The sequence below is a fragment of the Castor canadensis genome, chromosome 7 (genome assembly GCF_047511655.1).
Source record: "Castor canadensis chromosome 7, mCasCan1.hap1v2, whole genome shotgun sequence".
In the NCBI taxonomy this organism is placed as follows: Eukaryota; Metazoa; Chordata; class Mammalia; order Rodentia; family Castoridae; genus Castor; species Castor canadensis.
Genome location: NC_133392.1, coordinates 69,300,731 through 69,323,521, shown reverse-complemented (window position 1 = coordinate 69,323,521; position 22,791 = coordinate 69,300,731). Strand labels below are relative to the sequence as shown.

General features: G+C 40.4%; 1 protein-coding gene across 1 annotated transcript in view; it reads right to left on the bottom strand.

The window, feature by feature from the left end:
• Nucleotides 1-21,789, bottom strand: part of Sh2d4b (SH2 domain containing 4B) — a 65,715-nt gene extending 43,926 nt beyond the window's left edge. Inside the window, exons 1-3 of the mRNA XM_074079307.1 lie at nucleotides 21,619-21,789; nucleotides 16,748-16,907; nucleotides 15,495-15,642 (exon numbers count right to left, since the gene is read on the bottom strand). Of these exons, the coding sequence (XP_073935408.1) occupies nucleotides 15,495-15,642; nucleotides 16,748-16,907; nucleotides 21,619-21,748 (438 nt within the window). The 5' untranslated portion in view covers nucleotides 21,749-21,789. The remainder of the gene's footprint in view (nucleotides 1-15,494; nucleotides 15,643-16,747; nucleotides 16,908-21,618) is intronic.
• Nucleotides 21,790-22,791: the final 1,002 nt, after the last annotated feature.

Sequence of the window (22,791 nt, the reverse complement as noted above, 5' to 3'; positions counted from 1 at the left end):
GGGATCCTGCAGCAGGTCAGGGCTGAAGTGTCTCCAGTGGGGTGGACCAGCCGTGACCCCTTCAATCTCAGTCCCTACTCAGTTCAAATGGTTACTTACACTTGGAAAGAATCAAATGGGTTGAAATATGTGGAGCAATTTGTGAACTAAAGCTTTGTGCATTTTTAGGCTTCCATCTGGGGACAAGAAAGAGGGTAGGCACTGGGAGAGGCACCTGGTCTTCAGCTGGACAGGAGTGAGTCTCAACCTTAAATCTGGATACAGTATGCCCACAGAGAGTAGATTTAGGGGCCCTAAATGTCCCACATCTGTCCTGCTGTCAAGCTTCAAAAAGAGTTTGGTTTGATTTTGTTATTTTGTTTTGTGTGTGCATCTGTGGGTTTCTACCTTTTTATACATGGAAGTAATATTTATATGCTAAACATGCATTTGAACTTATAAAAGTGTCTCATGAAAAATAATTGATCTCTAAATCACCTTCCCCCAACCCAACTGCAAACCAGTGCCACAGATCACCATTTTCAACAGTTTCTGTTATTCCTTCCTATGGCTACTCATATATGTCAAATTAAGAGAGCTAATTCTTGATTTATCAATTCTAACCACTAATTCTACCTTTCTTTTCTGGCACATGAGCTTTTAGTACTTGTTTCCCACCCAGGGAAGCAGCCATACTTTTCTTCTCCTCATCCTCACAATAAATTTGCATCACAACTGGTGATTTTTTTTTTTTTGGCAGTACCGGCGTTTGAACTCAGGGCCTCACACTTGCTAAGCAAGTGCTCTACCACCTGAACCACTCCACCAGTCCTTTTTTGTGTTGAGTATTTTCAAGCTAGAGTCTCAAAAGCCAGCCTTGGGTTGGCATTGAACCACGATCCTCCTGATCTCTGCCTCCTGTGTAGTGATTCACCAGTGCCCTGCACAATTGCTGATTAAATCAATAATCAATGTCAGTATGGTTCACTGCAAAGCCAAATAGGGTGCTATTTTTGCTGATTCTAGAAAGTGCATTTTATTTTTTTTAATTTAAATTCCTGGATTGTGGGGGGGTTTATTTATTCATTTATTTATATGTTCATACATTGGGCCATCTCTTCCCCTGCCCCCCATCCCCTCCCTCTCTTCCCCACCCACCTCGCTTCCAGGCAGAACCTGTTCTGCCCTCTTGTCCAATTTTGTTGAAGAGAAGACATAAGCAATAATAAGAAAGACAAAGCATTTTTGCTGGTTGGGATAAAGATAGCTATACAGAGAGATTCCTAGCATTGCTTCCATGCACATATGTATTAAAACCCGAATTGGTTCATCTCTACCTGACTTCTTCATTACTTCCTGGTCTAGAGAGCACATTTTAAACCTTTTGAACATCTCAGACATTTTCATGTGCTTTACAACTTGCCTTTACAACAGTTTTTTTTTCCTTCTAAAATAATGATATGCTTTTATAATTTCTTTTTTTTGGGGGGGTGGGACTGGAGTTTGAATTCAGTGCTTTGCTCTTGCAAAGGAGGCATTCTACTGCTTAAGCCATGCCTCCAATCCATTTTGCTCTGGTTATTTTGGAAATGGGGTTTTATGCTCTGGTTATTTTGGAGATGGGGTTTTGTGAACTATTTGACCTCCAACTTTGATCCTCCGCATGTCAGCCTCCATAGTAGCTAGGATTTAGGAGTGAGCCACTAGCACCCAGCTGTTTTTACAATTAATAGCATGTAAAATTCAGTAAAATGTGGAAGTTTGATGGTTTTTTCTTCAGATCTGTTTGTTGTTTTTCTGGGTTGTTTTATCTTGAGGTTGGATATTGAACTTTATCAGACATAGTAAATCCTTCTCTGTGTTTAACCAAGTGTTTTTTCTTATATAGATAATACAATCCTTGTCTTTTTCCAAGGAACACCTTTGCTCCCATGTTTCCTTTTTCTACAGGCTAAACCGGTTGCTGCCCAGGTCCCTCTCTATTTATCCCCCCAGGACCCACCTTTCAGACTTCCCTGAGATAGAGCCCCGGTTTCTTGGTCCCGCTCTCATTTGTCAGAAACGTATTTTGTAATACTTCTTAAGTAAGGATGCACAGAGCCACTGTCTGAGTTTTCATTTTTCTAGAAATACTGATTTGCAGTCCTCACGTGTAACTGCCAATTTAGCTGAGCATAGAATTTAGTTAAAGATCCTATTACCTATAGCATTCTTAAGACTTTACTTCCTGGTCTTCTAGCATTCAGTACTGCCACTTTTATTCTCATTCTTCTGCATGGGTCATCAGTTTTCTCTCCAGAAGCCTTTGGAGTCTCTATCACTGATGTCCTCAACTGTTCTAAGTGACATGGCTTGGTGTGGGTTTTCTTTCATTCATCGTGCTGGGCTCTCAAGCAGCTTTCAATGTCTGCCCAGTGGAACACATCTTCTTTTCTCAGGACTTCTTTGATAATGTTTTCTCCTTTCGTGTCTTTATGAGACACTGATTTGTCAAGTGCTGGTCTCCTTGAGTTGATTTTCTGAGTGCTTTATCATTTCCCTCTTGTTTTATTTGTATTTGTTTTAGGAATGCAACAGCTCAGATCTCTAAGGATTGTATCACTTTTTCTCCCTCCTTGCTCTGATTTAGGTCTATTACCTCTGTGTTTTGTTTTGTTTTAAGTTTGTTTGAATTCGTACCTGCCATTCCTGTGGGATGTTATCCTAAGATAACTGATGTGTTCTCCCTATCTGTTCACAGTCAAGAAGGTAAGACCTGCATGGAACAGAGTATATGGGCAGCTTCACTGAGAAGCAGGCTCCACTCTGGAACAGCTGGATGAAGAACAAGCCATTTCATTGAGGGACCCTCAGTGGGAAGTATCCAGAGTTCTTAAGAGATTAAACAGGGGTTTCTCTTCTGTCCTTTCTGGGTGGTGTCTGACCCCCAATATTTCAGGAGTCCATGGGGAATAGGCTGCAGGCTGCACTGACTTTACATCAAGAGCCAGCAGGACCCCTGGCCTGGGCCCCATGCTACATAGAAACCCATACTTTGAAGTTTCTTCTTTGAAAATTTCCTCCTCAAACCCTCCACCAGAACTGTCCAGAAATGGTCCCCCTAGGACTGGGAGAGACAGCAGTGTTATCTTAGCCAGTTGCCCTGTGACCAAGTGAGGTCCTGCATGAGCCCTGGTCCCTATTTCTTCTCCTCAGGTTCTCTCTGGCTCTCTCCTCTAAGAATGCGTTAGTTACTATTCCTGTCCCTTTGACACAACATCTGACATAAGAAACTTAAGAGAGGAAAGGCTTACTTTGGTTCAGAGTTTCAGAAGTGTCAGTCTACAGTGGCACAGATGGCATGACAGAGCTGAGAAATTCACCTCACTGCAGACAGGAGGCAGGAAAAAGGCAAATATAAGAAGGGACCAGGGCAAGGTATCGCTCCCAAGGACATGCCTCCAACTTGGTCCCGCTTCTGTCTTTCACCACCTCCCTATAATGGCATCAAGCTATGAATCCATCAAGGAATTAATGCATTGATTATGTCAATATCATTATCTCTGATCATTGTCTCTGGAAAAGCCTTCACAGACACACCCAGAGGTGCGCTTTACTAACATCCTGGACACTTCTTTAGCCAATCCAGTTCACAATCAAGATTAATCATCATATGAAGTTGACCAATTGACCCAAGGAACCTCAGGATTCACATTCATGGAGTTGAGTTTAGGTTCTGGTTCCAAGAGGGTGGGCTGGCAAACACACAAATCCTGCCAGCCATTATAGTATTTTTATCACTAGGTCACATGAGATTCAGTTGGCAGGATAGAACAAACAGGTTGATTTTATGTAGCTCTAATTATTAATATAGACAACGACCCTGAAAAAAACTGCCATCTGTATACAACCAAGGGGCAACACTGGCTATTGGTCCCACAGTTCCAAGTTCAGACTTTTACTTTAGTCTGTCTCTTTCCTACTTGCCCCTCTCCTGCTCTCTCCTGACTCATACCCTAAGCCCCAGACTCTTCTCTTTCAATTGCTTATCTTCTGTTTCTGGAAGAAACAGGTGAAAACGGGGGCATGTGGATCACTCCACAAAGAAACATGTAGCAAATCCCATGTTTTTGGCTCCACCCTTTGCAGTATCAGATGCCTCCATGTAGGCTTCTGAACTGAGCTATCTCACCATCCTCCCTCTCTTCTAATTCCCCACAGAATCCCTCACTACCCTGCCTCTGTTTTCTAGCTTCAAATGTTGCTGGATATTTCCTTGTCTCTTGTTTTCTCCTCTCTCATTTTTTCTGCCCTTGTGATTTATAAGTTTTTCAAGGCCTTTGGATCCTTTTAATGGATCAAAAAGGAAAATTGACAAAATATCTGTTATTTCTTAAATGGTTTAGATTGAGGACTTTTCTTCAATTCAGTGATCAATTTTTATTTTGAAAAGATAGAGAAAATTCCAACTTACTAATGGCACATTCTCTAAGAGTTAGCAACTCAGGGCTAAAGAAGTCAACTGGTTTCACTTAACCATTCATCAAGTTCTTATTGAACATCTATGACATTAAGTCTACTCTAGGCAGTGAACAAGACAAACTGTCCCCACACACCAAGCTTGCCTTCTAGTGTCAAGAAAACCACTAAACAAACAAATTAAAAATCAAGAAAGCTCACAAAATGATATGTTTATAGAGAATTAAAACAGGGTTGCAGAGAGAGTCTAGGAGGCTACAATAGGTTGGGTGATCAGAAGAACTCTCAGAGGGGGTGACATCTGGCAGTAGGCAGCCAAGGAAGTATCAGGGAGATGAAAGTTCCAGGCAGAGGGAACCACAAGTTCGAAGATCCTGGTGCTGTGAAACATATTGACCTGAGTGCAGAATTACTCATTGTGGCTAGAATGGAAAAAAGACAAAATTCTATCTCAGATGTATCTGAAATGCCCTCTGACACCCAGGAGCCCTGCTGTGGGTGGTGGAATGCTGAGCCTGGAGCTTAAGGGTGAGATCAGGCTGACTTTGACTGATGTTCTCAGCCATGGGACCTAATGTTGTCATTGAGAGATTAAGAATGCAGATTAGGAGAGGACAACCAGAGTGTCTAGGGTCATCAATCATTTACAAATTTAGAGAAAAAGTTGAAGCCAGAGATGGGGACTCAGAAGGAAGGCCAACAGGTAAGAAGAAAACCGGGAAGGAGTGATGCTTGTAGGGCAACAGAAGAAGAGAGCATGTAAGGTGAAGGGAGGGGTAAACTGAGTAGAAGGCTGCAAAGACATCACAAAGACAAGAACATGAAAACCCAAAGGAGAGGCTGGGCATGGCTACCGAAAGTGACAGAGATCTTGATAAGAGCAGTCTTGGTGGAATAGATAGGCCCTGGCCAGGCACTGTGGGAAGAAGTGGAGATGACCACAAGCAACCCATTCAGAATATTCGCTTCCTGTGGAAAAAGCCAAGTTGGGGATGGAGCTGGAGGGGAATATAAACGTAGCAAGTGTTGGTTTTGAGATGGGAAATACTAGAACAGAGAGTAATTGAACAATTGGAATCCAAGTCTGTAAAGACTCCAAGCAAATTAAGCTAAGTTTTACCTCCAAGCACTATCTCACCTTCATCAGCAGCTAGTCAACACAGAAATCTGTCCTCACACAGCCAGGGGTTGTGTGCCATGGATAAGTGGCACTTCGCCACCTTAATTACAATTTGGTGTTGCTGTTCCACTCAGCTTGGCTAACATGAAACAGAACACCAAGTGGCAGTGCTTCTGTGAACCTGATTCTCTTCACCTTGAGAGTGGGACGCCATGCAGGGAGGCCAGAGGTCTGCAGCAACCTTCTCTCTTAAAAGAAACTGCCAAGCTATTTATAGTGACAAAGGCAAGCTCTTTATGAGAATGGGAACAGCAAAAAGAAAACATTTTGCAACTACAAATACACAGAATTGCATCTTTCTCTCTGAGGTCTTGCTAAAATGACTTGACTCTCACAGCAGAAATTGCCTAAAAATTCTTGTTTTTGTAACTATCAGAATCCTTTGGCGAATCTGATATTGCTAAGGAAAAATCCATCTTAACAGGTTTAGCAGCCAAAGGCCAACACAGACAGGTATGCAAATACCCCCATTCCACCCAAGAATAAATCAGCCTTGTTCTGTCTGCCCAAAGCCTTCTGAGCTGTGCAACTTATTCAATCCCCCTTCTCTTAATAACCCATACCTCAGGAACCCACAGAGGCTCAGGTCCACCCAACCCCAAAGGAAAATATCATGGAGACAAATACTTCTTTTTTTTTTTTTTGGTAGTACTGGGGTTTGAACTCAAGGTCTCACACTTGCTAAGTAGGCACTCTACCACTTGAGCCACCCCACCAGATCAACAAATGCTTCTTTTGGAAGGTGTCATCATTTTTGTTATTCTGACTCCAATAATACCACTGTGCTTTTCAAGATGATATACCCCAAAAGGGCAGAGCTGGAACTGTGCCATTTGTCTCCTCCACCACTAGTTCACAGCAGAGAGCCTGACAGATAGTAGATGCTCCTTAAATGCTGAGTGCAGCCATGGTGAGTTAATGAACAGTGAGGATGAGACGCGGTTTATGATGATCCGTGGGAGGGAAATGATAAGTCGGATCACATCATCTGCTATTGTACTACAGATGTTCACTTTGGGGCAGCTTCCAAAAGTGAACACTTGCAAGAGAGTCAAAAGTAGGAGCTGCAGCTATCTTACAGGCTGTCCTCAAAAATTACACAGATAGGCTGGGCATGGGGGTTTATGCCTATAATCCTATCTACTTGGAGGTGATCTGGAGGATCACAGATCAAGGTCACCCCAGGCAAAAGGTTTACAAGACCCCATCTCAATCAATAGCTGGGCACAGTGGAACTTGTCTGTTATCCCAGCTACTTGGGGAAGCGCAAATAGGAGATTCAAGGTACAGCCCAGTTCCAGAACAAAGCAAGACCCTATTTCAAAAATAACCAATGTAAAAGGGAATGGCAAAGAGGCTCAAGTGGTACAGCACTGCCTAGCAAGCTTGAGGCCCTGATTTCGACCTTCAGTACAAAAAACAAGTCACACAGACAGAATACTTCCACAAGAACAGTATGTGTATGAGAAAGTTTGTCCAAGGATGTTCTCTGTGACACTAGATTTTATCCTACCCTAAAATGAAAACAGCCTAAATTCATCATCAGGGAAGAACTGGAAAAAATAAAACGATGTGTTCTCTCAAACTTATTTCATACAGCCGTGAAACGAATAGACTAATATAAATAAATTTTGAAAATGAATATTAGGTTGGACAATTTGTATAGTTATGTAAATTATAAAAAATGAATCCCCTGGAAGTTGTCACTATACATTTCTATGGCTTCACATATTTTGTAAAATAAAAGCAGGAAGAAAGTACAACTGCTGGAGAGAGGCTGTACTTGGGTAGGGAAGCAGAGAACTCAGATGGAATGTGGGACTTCAGTAGTTTTAAAATACAAGGCAAATATGAAAAATATTAATACTTACTGAATTTGTGAGTTGAATGCCCAAATATTTTTAATACTTTTTATATTTTGGATATGTTTAAATGTTTTTGTGAATAAAAGCATCTTGGTGGCACAAGTCTGTAATCCCAGCACTCAGGAAGCTGAGGCAGGAGGATCTTGGCTACATAAAGAGAATCTGTCTCCAGAATAATAAATAAACAATAGATGAAATAAACTATTTGTAAAATATATATATATATATTTAATTAAAAATTTTTAAAAGTTTCAGAGTTATTTCTACTGCATTCTACATGTCAAAGCTTGTCTCAAGACCAGCACAGATCCAACAGAACAGGGAAGAAACCCCACCTAACAAAGGAAGAGTAGCAAAGAATTTGCCACCAGCCTTCTGCAATCCTCCACAGACCCCTTTTCAGATAATGTTTCGCCCTATGCTTAACTAAGTCCTGGGATGAAGACCTCCACACAATGAAAGGGTATTATATTTAACAGAGATCTAACAAAATACCCAGCTCAAAAACCTGGATGACCCCAGAGGCCTTTGTCCAATATGCCCGAAAGATGCTGCCCTAAGCAGCCCCTTGAGAGCTCTTAACTCTCATTTCTGAGCCTCCTCAAATTGCAGACAGGATGACTACTTCTATTAAACTTGAAACATTCACATTTAGCAAATCAAATTTTAAAATGGAAACAAATGCATCATAACTATAGCCTTCATTGGAAATAAGACCAAAAGCCTGCATTTGAGTCCCCCAGAGACCTGAGAGCCTGGCCAGGTGGCCTTACTGACACCTCCATGAGTCCTGGCACAGAGCACCCCACCATATATCAACCTTCTATCGCCAAGGCTCTCAAGGAGACCATCAACCAGAGGATCACGGAGATCCTTCCGTGATCTCCTTGTGCGCTGAGCGCAGGACTCAGCTCCACTGAACTCATCCCCTAGCCTCTGTGCTCAGTCCCATCTGGGATGGAGGGAGGCCAAAATGGCATAGGTGGCTGTCACTGCTGGAGACAGAGAAAAAGAATTGGTTTTCTTTCCCAGCAGACTTAAATAATCATAAGCAAAATCAGCAATATAAATGTCTCTCTTCTGTGATTGGATTGGACAGACTGCTGTAGAATTACTCTTAATTTCAATAGGTGTGACTCTGACGTCACGCTCTCCAGGGCAATGTCCTTATTCACAGGAGGTGACTACTGAAGGTCTGGGGTTACAATGAGCATGAAAACTAAGTCTCCCAGGCCAAATCTGGCCTCTGTCTACTTTTTAAAATGAAGTCACATTGGAATGGGGCCACATGCATTTGTTTACATATCATCTGTGGATGCTATTGTGCTACAAGGGCAGAGCTGAGTCATGTGACATAGAAGATACGGTTCCCACAGCCTAAAATATGTACTGCCTGGCCTTTACAGAAGCTACTTTACTACCACCTGAACGAGACTACCACAATCTGTGCAACTTTTTTGTAAATTGTCCCCAAAACAATGACAAATGTGTGTGTGTGTATATATATATCTATATATACATATATATGTGCAAATTTGGCAAAATATTAGTAATTGGCAAATTTCATTAGAGAATATATTAATTTTCATTTCCTCTTTTCTGCATTTTTGAATTTTTTAATAAAACATTTGAGGAATAAATATTTCTTCATTTAAAAATTCAAAAGACTCTCTGCAAAACTTATAACTCACAGCAAAGTTAAATGAGGTCAGTAACAATATATGCAACTAGCAATTACAATAGGCTTCAAAATAATGGGGATACTCTCATTCACAATAACCGAATAGTAAACTAAAAAGAGATGCAGAACACTCAAGGAAAATAATCAATTTTGCCAGGGTCCAAAAACTAGACAAATATAGTTTTATACATAAGCTATTGAGAATATTTGGAATTAGGCAGCCATTGTATTACAGGTGTTTACTAAAATTTTAACAAGCAAAAAGAAGCTTTGGATAACAGGAGAAACATACCACATTCCTAAAAAACAAGATTCAATTATTCAATATTGCAAAATTACCCCTTTTCCACAAACAGATCTATAACATTGATGTAATCCCAGTGAAAATCACTGTGGGATATACATTCTTCTCAGCAGCCCATGGAACCTTCTCCAAAATAGATCATATCCTAGGGCACAAAGCAAGCCTCAGCAAATATAAGAAAATAGAAATAATACCATGCATACTATCTGACCACAATGCAGTAAAAGTAGAACTCAACAACAAAAGTAAAGACAAAAAACATGCAAACAGCTGGAAACTAAATAACTCATTACTTAATGAAGAATGGATCATCGATGCAATAAAAGAGGAAATTAAAAAGTTCCTAGAAGTCAATGAAAATGAAAACACAACCTACCAGAACCTATGGGACACAGCTAAGGCAGTCTTGAGAGGAAAGTTTATAGCCATGAGTGCATATATTAAAAAGATTGAAAGATCCCAAATCAATGACCTAATGATACATCTCAAACTCCTAGAAAAACAAGAACAAGCAAATCCCAAAACAAATAGAAGGAGAGAAATAATAAAAATAAGAGCTGAAATCAACGAAATAGAAACCAAAAAAACCATACAAAGAATTAATGAAACAAAAAGTTGGTTCTTTGAAAAAATAAACAAGATCGATAGACCCCTGGCAAACCTGACTAAAATGAGGAGAGAAAAAACCCAAATTAGTAGAATCAGGAATGCAAAAGGGGAGATAACAACAAACACCATGGAAGTCCAGGAAATCATCAGAGACTACTTTGAGAACCTATATTCAAATAAATTTGAAAATCTAAAAGAAATGGACAGATTTCTAGATACATATGATCATCCAAAACTGAACCAAGAGGAAATTAATCACCTGAATAGACCTATAACACAAAATGAAATTGAAGCAGCAATCAAGAGTCTCCCCAAAAAGAAAAGTCCAGGACCTGATGGATTCTCTGCTGAATTCTATCAGACCTTTAAAGAAGAACTGATACCAACCCTCCTTAAACTGTTCCATGAAATAGAAAGGGAAGGAAAACTGCCAAACACATTTTATGAAGCCAGTATTACACTTATCCCAAAACCAGGCAAAGACACCTCCAAAAAGGAGAACTATAGGCCAATCTCCTTAATGAACATTGATGCAAAAATCCTCAACAAAATAATGGCAAATCGAATTCAGCAACACATCAAAAAGATTATTCACCACGACCAGGTAGGCTTCATCCCAGGGATGCAGGGGTGGTTCAACATACGAAAATCAATAAACGTAATAAACCACATTAACAGAAGCAAAGACAAAAACCACTTGATCATCTCAATAGATGCAGAAAAAGCCTTTGATAAGATCCAACATCATTTCATGATAAAAGCTCTAAGAAAACTAGGAATAGAAGGAAAGTTCCTCAACATTATAAAAGCTATATATGACAAACCTACAGCCAGCATTATACTTAACGGAGAAAAATTAAAACCATTCCCTCTAAAATCAGGAACCAGACAAGGATGCCCACTATCTCCACTCCTATTCAACATAGTACTGGAATTCCTAGCCAGAGCAATTAGGCAAGAAGAAGGAATAAAAGGAATACAAATAGGTAAAGAAACTGTCAAAATATCCCTATTTGCAGACGACATGATCCTATACCTTAAAGACCCAAAAAACTCTACTCAGAAGCTTCTAGACATCATCAATAGCTATAGCAAGGTAGCAGGATATAAAATCAACATAGAAAAATCATTAGCATTTCTATACACTAACAATGAGCAAACGGAAAAAGAATGTATGAAAACAATTCCATTTACAATAGCCTCAAAAAAAATCAAATACCTAGGTGTAAACCTAACAAAAGATGTGAAAGACCTCTACAAGGAAAACTATACACTTCTGAAGAAAGAGATTGAGGAAGACTATAGAAAGTGGAGAGATCTCCCATGCTCATGGATTGGTAGAATCAACATAGTAAAAATGTCTATACTCCCAAAAGTAATCTACATGTTTAATGCAATTCCCATCAAAATTCCAATGACATTCATCAAAGAGATTGAAAAATCTACTGTTAAATTTATATGGAAACACAAGAGGCCGCGAATAGCCAAGGCAATACTCAGTCAAAAGAACAATGCAGGAGGTATCACAATACCTGACTTCAAACTATACTACAAAGCAATAATAATAAAAACAGCATGGTACTGGCACAAAAACAGACATGAAGACCAGTGGAACAGAATAGAGGATCCAGATATGAAGCCACACAACTATAAGCAACTTATCTTTGACAAAGGAGCTAAAAATATACGATGGAGAAATAGCAGCCTCTTCAACAAAAACTGCTGGGAAAACTGGTTAGCAGTCTGCAAAAAACTGAAACTAGATCCATGTATATCACCCTATACCAAGATTAACTCAAAATGGATCAAGGATCTGAATATCAGACCCCAAACTCTTAAGTTGATACAAGAAAGAGTAGGAAATACTCTGGAGTTAGTAGGTATAGGTAAGAACTTTCTCAATGAAACCCCAGCAGCACAGCAACTAAGAGATAGCATAGATAAATGGGACCTCATAAAACTAAAAAGCTTCTGTTCATCAAAAGAAATGGTCTCTAAACTGAAGAGAACACCCACAGAGTGGGAGAAAATATTTGCCAACTATACATCAGACAAAGGACTGATAACCAGAATATACAGGGAACTTAAAAAACTAAATTCTCCCAAAACTAATGAACCAATAAAGAAATGGGCAGGTGAACTAAACAGAACTTTCTCAAAAGAAGAAATTCAAATGGCCAGAAAACACATGAAAAAATGCTCACCATCTCTAGCAATAAAGGAAATGCAAATTAAAACCACACTAAGATTCCACCTCACCCCTGTTAGAATAGCCATCATCAGCAACACCACCAACAACAGGTGTTGGCGAGGATGCGGGGAAAAAGGAACCCTCTTACACTGTTGGTGGGAATGTAGACTAGTACAACCACTCTGGAAAAAAATTTGGAGGCTACTTAAAAAGCTGGACATCGATCTACCATTTGATCCAGCAATACCACTCTTGGGGATATACCCAAAAGACTGTTACTCCAGAGGCACCTGCACATCCATGTTTATTGCGGCACTATTCACAATAGCCAAGTTATGGAAACAGCCAAGATGCCCCAGCACTGATGAATGGATTAAGAAAATGTGGTATCTATACACAATGGAATTTTATGCAGCCATGAAGAAGAACGAAATGTTATCATTCGCTGGTAAATGGATGGAATTGGAGAACATCATTCTGAGTGAGGTTAGCCTGGCTCAAAAGACCAAAAATCGTATGTTCTCCCTCATATGTGGACATTAGATCAAGGGCAAACACAACAAGGGGATTGGACTATGAGCACATGATAAAAGCGAGAGCACACAAGGAAGGGGTGAGGATAGGTAAGAGACCTAAAAAACTAGCTAGCATTTGTTGCCCTTAATGCAGAGAAACTAAAGCAGATACCTTAAAGCAACTGAGGCCAATAGGAAAAGGAGACCAGGAACTAGAGAAAAGGTTAGATTAAAAAGAATTAACCTAGAAGGTAACACCCACGCACAGGAAATCAATGTGAGTCAATGCCCTGTATAGCTATCCTTATCTCAACCAGCAAAACCCCTTGTCCCTTCCTATTATTGCTTATACTCTCTCTACAACAAAATTAGAGATAAGGGCAAAATAGTTTCTGCTGGGTATTGAGGGGGGGAGCGGGAGGGGGTGGAGTGGGTGGTAAGGGAGGGGGTGGGGTCAGGGGGGAGAAATAAACCAAGCCTTGTATGCACATATGAATAATAAAAGAAAAATGAAAAAAAAAAAAAAAAGATCCATGAAAAGAGAAAAAAAAAAAAAAATCACTGTGGGTTTTGTTGTTGGGGAGTAGTGTGGAGATAGTGATCAAATAATTCAAAAGTTCCCCTGCCAAGATAAAATGGATGATGTTAGCCAGTAAAATGATGAAAATAATAGTTACTATCTTAATAGATGTTTAAATTCTTTTAAACCTACAATAAACAAACAATTAAATCTGATTCATAGAAGAAAAATGAAGCGATCCAGACATAAGTAAAAAGTAAAAATTCAACCAAGGCAGCAAGATCAAAGGAAAGAGAGAAGATAAATGACATTAGTAATATTAGAAAAACTAGGTAACCATTTGAGAAAAAATAGAGCTCTATATCATACTGTTCCCTAAGGTGAAAGAAAATTAAATACAGAGAAATAAAATTGTGAAAGATAAATAGAAGGATGTAGATTGGTATTTTTATTAGCTTGTGGTGACACAGATTTTTCTGAGCAAGAAACAAATGATAAAGAAAAAGAGAGATTTTGCTAATAAAAATTTTAAGCTTCTGTACATCTGAAAATACTATAACCAGAAGTAAGAAAAAACAGAAACTACTGAGAAAAATATTTGCAACATAAATTATTTTTAAAAGCCATCATCATGGGGGCAGGGGACCTTAAAGAATATAAAATAGGCTAGCTTCATGAATACTCTGACAACTGCAGAACTCTTGGCACATACTCAGCAACTTCTTCCCAACCCTACTGCAAAGAGACTGGACCAAACTCTAAAATGACTTCCAGCACATAAGACCATGCCCCCAGAACAACAGCGGACCCCAGGAAAGTGCTGTTTGAGAGAGCTCAATACTGACAGAAAAATGCATTCTTTGATCTAGCCAGAACTTAATGAGAGGTCCCTATCCTCCTTCTCTTTCTGAAAGGAATTCGCAGTTGTGAATATATGTCCCTGTCAACTCAGAAGCATCTCTTTCAAGGACCTGGGAGCTGTTGCTTTGAGGTGTAACCATCAAGAAGGACAGGGGCTTTGTCACCCAGCCTCTGTGAGAGGACACAATCCTAACTTCAACAAATGCCGACCCAGACACGGCTCATAATCACAGGTCATTGACCCTTGGTGACTTTTCACTTCCTGAACTCTACTGAGAACTTGCCACTGGCCCATTCAAACTGACCTCACCCCCACTGGCCCCTTCAAACATCCAAGTCACGGCTGCATACACAAAAGGAAGTTCAGCTCTTATACACACACACACACACACACACACACACACACAGTAGTTATTGAAAATAAAATCTATTTCATTTGTTGGTTTTGTTGTTTATTTTGTACTGACAATTAAGCCCAGGGCCTGTGCATGCCATACCACCAGAACCCCCAAATCTGTCTTCATGGCTTTAACTAGTGGCTAGCTCTGTTTGTCTTTAACAATACAATTCACAAAAAAAATACAACTTTGGGATTTAGCATTATTATTATTATTTAGCATAATTATTATTTTCTGTTTTCTGCTTGTGTGTATTATCTATCCAATAAAATGTATTACTCCTATAGCAAAAAAGTAGGGGGAGGAACCAGGAAAAAAATGTGTTTGGGTGCAACTCAAACTTTCTACCAAAAGACAGTGAGTGAAGCTCCTTTACCAATGCCAACAGTTGAAATTCCAGTCTCTCAGAATAAGTAGATATACAAGGTTACCAAAAACTCCCTATCCTAGGCCTCAAAATATACATATGTCCTCTCAAATCTTCACTTAAAAAATTCAAGGCATGTTTTATTATTATTCTAATACTACTAAAAAAAAAAAGTGATGGCTCAGAGAAGTTCAGTAAACCTCCCAAAACCACAAAGCAGTGTGTGGTAAAGTTTGAAATGGATCCCAGGCCTTACCAGAGCCCAGTTCTTTTCCAAGACTCATTTCAGGACCCTCGGTTTGAGAAGCAGAAAGCCTGGGTTCTGGTCCTGATACTGTCCCTGACCACTATTACATGTGACCTTGGCAATTCTCTCTCTGTGTGACCTTTAGTTTCCTCATCTGTTCAACAAGAAGAGAATGGGCCCACATGGTGTGTCAAAATTTCCTTCCTGCTCAGAAATGCCAGATTTCTGTTCTCACAATGGGGATCCAAACCCGACATCACCCCAATAGCCTTGGGAATAAAGCAGGTGCCCTTACCTAGGTGCCCATGTAGAGGCCCACCTTGAATTCCTCGTGGATGCGCTCCTCTAGGATTTTGGCAGCCTTGCGGTCCTCCATCTCCACTTTCCACTTCTCTGCCAGGATCCGAGCTTTCTCATTGGCCAGAGCATCCCGGAACTTCCTAGTGATCTCTGCTTCCTTCTGTCTCCTTCCAAGAAAGCACCAGCAGGAATCAGCTTGAGTTCAAAACTAAAGAAACATGTCAAGATAGAACTTCATATAAAAAACAATGGGCAATCTTTCCCTGGTGTATAGGATGACAAATATCAAAGGTCTACAAAACTCATTGTTGGCAAGGGTGGGTAGAAATAGGCACTCTCGCATGTGGGAGTATAAATCAGTGGAATCATTCTGGAAGCCAACAAACAAGTCTTGGAAATCCCATTTCTCACTCAAGTGTACAAAGGTGTAGGTAAAGAACATTCATCAGAGAAGTTTTAGAACATAAGAGTTTCAAGTAATTCAATGTCTATCAAAAAGACCAATAAGCAGGGTTTCTCATCTAATTGGATACTACATAGCAATCTTAACCAGCACTGTGGCTCTATCTATGTTAATCGATTTGCCAAGGTGTGAATAAGACAGCTTGCAAAACAGGGATCACCTAAATGCTCATCTTGGATAGTAAGTATTGGGTGTTCTTTAAATTATTCTTTCTAGTTTTCAGTGTTGTTTACATGCTTTTCCAACTTCACAATTAATATGCTATCATTCAAAGTTGTGGGAAGAGGGTGACATTGAAGTCAACTTCACATAGATTTCTAAGTTCGTGAAAATGTTAAAGGTTGTTGATGAAAGTAACCTAACTCCAAAATTTACTGGGGACTCTGCCGTCCATTTGGTGTGAAAAACATAGCTAATGTGGAAAGGATCAAGCTGATAACAAAAGTGACTCCCAACTGCTGTACTGTCCCCATGACACCCAAGTGAGGGAACAAAACCAAGCACATTGTACATAGCATCTAGGTGAATCCACATGCATGAATGCATATGAGAAGGGATAGTTAGGCCCATACCACTGATGTAAAAACTGAGGCTCCAGATCAGTTGATTGGTGAAGCCACAACCCACAAGGTTTATCTGATGCAAGACTCTGATGCTTCAGTCACCTAATATTAGCAGAGCTCCACACAACTAGCTAACTGACTGTCACCTCCTCCCTCCCACACACAACTTATGGTCATCTATTTGTATCAACCCCAGAGCAATGGGCTCAGGTCCCACCCAGCACCCTCCCAGCCAGCACCCCTCACCAGAGCTCTTCTGCCTCCCTCTGCGCTTGCAGCCGTGCCCTCTCTGCAATCAGTTCCTCAGAGATCTCTTCATAGGGCTTGTCACCAGGGCCTTCGCCCATGACCCAGACCCAGACCTCGCCATCTGATCCCAGCAGCCACTGGATGTGCTTGTTGCTTGCTGCCTCACAGTGGGAGGAGAAAAAGAGAAGAAAGAAGAAACATGTCTGATTTCCAATTAATAAGGAATAGCGTAAGCTGGCCTGTGATCCATATCCATCACACCACTGAACAGAGCACTACCAGCTACAAAAAGGAGTCCAGAGAGATACTGGCCTGATTGCAAGTCCAAGACCTTCCCTTCACCCTCTCCCTCTAGGGAGCAACACAGTATTTTGCCAAGCCAGCCTAATAGAACAGGTGCCCAAGGCTGGACCTGACATCTGAGGCAGGCTCTCCTGAGATCTTCATCAGAAACAACATCAAGTGACAGAGCAGCACTCTCTGTAGGAAGTGACCTATGTCACTCCTGGGTTGAGGCAATTAGGAACCAGTGAGCCTTCTCCATATTCTCTTCCTCCTGTTTACTGACTGGAAAGAAGGAATCAGAGATGGTGGAGTTGCAAGATGAAGTCTTGTGTGACCTCCTTCCCACTGTAACATGAGCAAGAAATAAGCCTGTGCTAGCTGGAGTCAGTCACTGAGATTTCTCTGTTTGCCACTTGTTACAAGAGATTCTAATGAGGACTGTGACAAAAATGGAGATCTAGCTCAAAAGTAGGGGGCTGCTGAAATAAATATAAAGTACGAGTCATTGCCTTAGCAGTTGAGGGGATGAGTGATATCAGGTAGGCTGAATAGCTGGAGATACATGTCATGCAGGAGGAAAACATTTGATAAAAATATCAACACTACTATAATTTAATATACTATTTCTGAATGTATTAAAGGAGGTTTCTGATATGTCTGCTTCCATGTCCCGGGAATAACTTCTAAAATTATTTTCTAATCATTTTCTCAAATTTCCCTTACTATTTTGCCTCTTTATCCCTATGACTCTCTCTTTCACCTGAAAGACATCTACATGGAGGCTCCTTGTGAAACTAAGTGTGAGAGATTCACTCAATGTGCTTGGGTCAGTCTGGTTTCTCTAAGGAGCAGAGACCAAAGTAGGATTAATCATAAATGAGGTTGGGAAACAAAATGTTAATAAAGTATGTATTGGTTTGTCAAGGCATTAAGTGAAATAAATTAGCTCCAGAAAGAACTGAGTGCTTTGTAAGTAGAAACGCAAGAGAATATAGATATCTGGGACTTCATAGGATTGGAAAAACCATCTCCTCTTCTTCTAGGGCCCAAAATGCGAGAGATGAGACTTTTAAAGGTTTTGCCTAACAGACACCAAACTGCTAAGGCCAATAAAATAACCTATGTCACAAAGCACCATGGTGGCCATGAGCTTTTGTTTCACCAACCTCCCACTACAGTAGACATGACTGACCATAACTCCAGACCTGGGCTCTTGTGATTGCCCACAGCCATGTTTCCCAGAGGCTGCCCCAGTCTCTGGCTGAGCAGGCCAGGTTCATGCTTGGTGGACACCTGGCTCCTTGCCCAACTCTTTGGACTATGTCACTGGCCAAAACACCTTACCCAATCTCCTCCCTCTCCATCACTCCAAGTCAGGCATTCATTGCAATGTGGCTCTCCCAGCCTCCTCAGCTCCCTGCCCCCTTTCTCTCACAGGAATTTCTCTTAATAAAACTCATTCATGATTAATCCCGCTCTTGTCTCTGCTCCTCAGAGAACCCAGAGTAACCCAAGCACACTGAGTGAATCTCTCACATTTAGTTTCACAAGGATCCTTTATTTAGATGTTTTTCAGATGAGAGAGGCGTAGGAATAAAGAGGCAAAGTAGTCATATGAATTTGAGACTATGTCTAGGAAAGAATTTTAGAAGTTATTCCTGGGATCGGAAGCTTCTGCTAAGTTTTTGAGTCTAGACTAAAAAGCCTTTAATTGTTCAGATCTCAACAAACCTTGCAGGTACCCAATTTCAATGAGCAGGAGGCAGGTGTCAAAGGCTATGGTGTCTCAGGAGGGTGTGGGCCTCAACACTCCCTTCAGAGGAGGCCAAGGTGTGACCTCAGGGTGCAACAGTAGCACATCTGACTCCAGAGGAGGCCAAGGGGGAGAAATGAGCACAGAGGAGCTTGCTCACGGATGCAGAGTCCCGTCCACTCATGGAATTCCCTTAACTGCCAGGGCCAAGAACTGCTCAGAGCCTGAACTGTGGGGATCCAGGATGCTATAGGCTAGTGACTGTGGGTCTCACATTCTCCTTTTTTCCAAGTGGCAGCATCCTCAGTGATATCCTGCTCCTGGCTGGGCACTGTGTGTCATGTAAAGGTAAAGCATGCTTAGAAGGAATGTCTTTTTAGCATGTTCAGACCTGATAGAAACTAAAGCAAAACTTCAAAACTGCAGACTTTGAGCTGGGTGTGGTAACTGGATCCCCTTGAAGGAGGCAGTGAGTGTGTTTTATATGGAGAAGAACAAACTGCATGGGTGACAAGCATGACAATCGATGACAGTGACTGTGCTATGTCCACCACCCACATTCCTCCTCCTAAGCTCAATGACTACATTCCTCATCTTCTCTTCAATTCTATGGGACCACATGTCAGGGGAAGTGACTAGGGCCACTTTTAGGCTATGACTGTTAGCAGCAATATGCCACACTCTCTCTCATCCACCTAGCTGGAAATCAATGACTCCAAGATGATGGAATTTCAAGAAAAAAGCATCCAGGTCCAAGAGTCAATATCTGAAGAAAGTCAAGAAACAAAACATTGTATTCATCTACTGAAGTTTCAGGCCATATCTATTGCATAAGGCAGCATTAATTCCTCTAATAGATGAGGGAATTGAGGTTTTGTTAGTATGTCAGAAGCAATGCAGTAATAGAGAGACACAGGCTTAATTGTGGTTAACAAACATGGGGGCACCTACTACTAGAACTATGAAACTTTCAAATTAATAGAAGGGGAAAGTAAATGATACATGATAGAGACTTCTCTGCCCTGCAAAAATAAGTGAAGAGAACAGAGAAAACAACAAAACCTGTGTAACTGTTATAGCCAACACTGCCAATTACCCACCTACCATCCACCCCATCCTACTTTCCTTTCTCACCACAGAACCTCAAATTGTTCAGGGAGTATCGGAGAGCCTTTCCTTCAGGAAAGGTGTGTGAATTCCCACCCCAGCCTCAAAGGACAAATAAAAGACAATTGATGTGAACCCATCATGTAATATTATTCTCACTGACAAGCGATGAATGTAGAAGTGACCAGATGTCCCTGTTATCTGACAAAGTAGATGGAGGCAGAAGTCCCCATGAAGTGTTCTCCTTCTCCACAGAAAAGATGGAGCTTCTTAGAGAAATCCCTTCACTCCTTGCTCTTTTAGCCCATCTCCTTCCTGTGGGGAATGAGGAAATGAGGCCCAAAACTGCTGAAAGACTTATGCAAGCCTAAGGATAAATGCACATACTAAGGATGGGGAAGCAGAAAGATAGAAAATGATAGGTCCTTGCTGGTCTTGCTAAACAGCTAAATTAATACCACCCATTGCAGGCTGTCTGCAGATTTCTTGTTATTTAGGAAAAACAAGGAGTCTCAAGAAATAAAGTTCTGCAGTTACTAAGTAAAATAAGGTGATATAAATATGAAAAACTTATTTAATTAAGCAACTGTTAGTCATGTGTTCCATTATTTATGGTCAAGTACATCCCTAATACAGAAAACCACTAAATAACACAGAAGCACTAAACCCTATTTATGAACACAAGAAATGTGGATACAAATAATTCCCCTATTAAAAATCTGAGCCTGTCAGATGCAATTAAAAAATAAAATACGAACTGGACACCAGTGGCTCATGCCTATAATCTTAGCTACACAGGAAGCAGTGATCAGGAGAATTATAGTTTGAAGCCAGCCTGGCTTCAAGACCCTACCTCAAAAAAAGCTCTTCACAAAAAAAGGACTGGTAGGATGGCTCAAGGTGTAGGCCCTGAGTTCAAGCCCCAGTACCTCTGAATAAATAAGTAAATAAATAAAATCCAGCTATTTGTTATTTTTTAAAAAACGCATTTCAAGGAGAGTAAAACAGAGGCAACAGACTGTGCAAAAAGGCAAGCTAAAAGGAACCAGAAATGTCAAGGTCAGACAAAGAAAAAACTCAAGGACAAATGTGTTGAACAAGACAGAGAAGAATATTACATGAAAATAAAAGATGCAACCCATAAAGAAAACATAACAGTCATAAAAGTTTATACAACCAACAACATAACAGCTAGCTATATAAAACTCCTAGAATACAATAAGAATTTGAAAATGTTGTATACTCTCAGTGAGGAGTTGCAATGTCTATTTCAGAACTTGTGGGTCAAACTGATTGAAGGGAATAATGATTTGAATGATATGACCAACAAATTTTACCTAATAATTACAGAACTTCATTCCTTAATCATAGAATTTACTTTTCTTTCAATCATGTAATTATGAGAGAAAAGCAAAAGGTCATATTCTCTAGTAGCAATACAAAAATTTGAAATCAGTGAGGAAAATACTCAAAAAGAATTTTAACTGCTCTATAATCCCAGATAACTGTAAATCTCAGAGGAAATAACCATTGAGATTACACATTATCTGAGGGGAAAATGCAGCAAAAAATATGCACACAGCTCACCATAAACTCAAAAGAAACCTTATTAATTTGAAGGCTTTTCTTTTTGCTGTCCTTGGAAAGATACACTTCTCTTCTTCAAACACATAACAACAATGCATACAAAATAAGAAAAATTACACAGGGATACAAAATACACCTCCATAGTATCTCCATTCAACAGAAGCAGGAAACAGTGCGGTCCTCTGTCTTCCAAACTCCTTCTGGGTCCCAGTGCAGATGGTGGTCACCAGAAACATGACTCCTACATGGTGAGGAGGCATAAACATTTTCCAGGGGTCTGGATAAGAACATGATGAAGTCAACCACTGGTAATTAGTCTGGCAAATAGAAAGGACAGTGGGGAGGAGAGGTGTAAAGGAAGTAGGAGGGGCAGCAGCTGGCACAATCACAATGGCCTTTGTTCTGGTAAGAACTTTGGATTTTTATTCTGAGTAGATGGAAAACTACTGGAAGTGGAGAGTGGGGAAAGTGACATGATCTCATTTACATCTCAAAATGCTCACTCTGTCCATTATGTGGACAATAGATAGGGAGTGGGGGCAAGAAAACCTGGTAGTTAGTTAGCATTTGTAATTGTCCAGGTGAAAGAGAACCATCCTTGGACTAAGGTGATACCAGTAGAGAAGGTATAAAGTGGCTAAAGATGTATTCTGATGGAAAAGGAAAAAGGATACAGAAAAAAAAGAAGGAAAAAAAGGGAAGGAGAAAGAGAAAACAAGAAAATTCCAATGTTTCAGCTTAAGCAATGGCAAGAAGGGTGATAATACTGAAACAGTTTTATCATGGAACATGGAAGTAACATGAAACAGTAGTAACATGGAAGTAACAGGATGGAGAAATTAGTGCTTGCTTTAGTCAAATTAAGATTGAGATGCTTGTTAGTTATCCAATAGGCAGTTGAGTAGAGTGCAGGGGAGAGGCTAGACTAAGAAATATATTTTTGGAGTCACCAGTATATGGATGGTATTTAAAGATGATGGATGAGATCAGCCAAAGAATGAGAATAAGAGGTCCAAGGATGTCATTCCAGGATGGTCCAATATTCAGGAGGAGGACCCTAGAGGAAATCAAGATAAAGAGGCCTGTGAGGCAGGAGAACAAATAAAAGAGTGCAGTATCCCAGAAGCAGTGAAGAAATAATTCCAGAAAGCAAGAAGAGGTCAACTATGTGCCATCCACTGAGAATGGCCCACTTCCATTTTGGATTCAGCAATATGGAAGTTACTGCTGACCTTGACATGGGTAGCTTCATAAATTCGTGAAAGGGACTACTTGTAAATTTGGAAATGTTTAGAGGAAAATATACAAG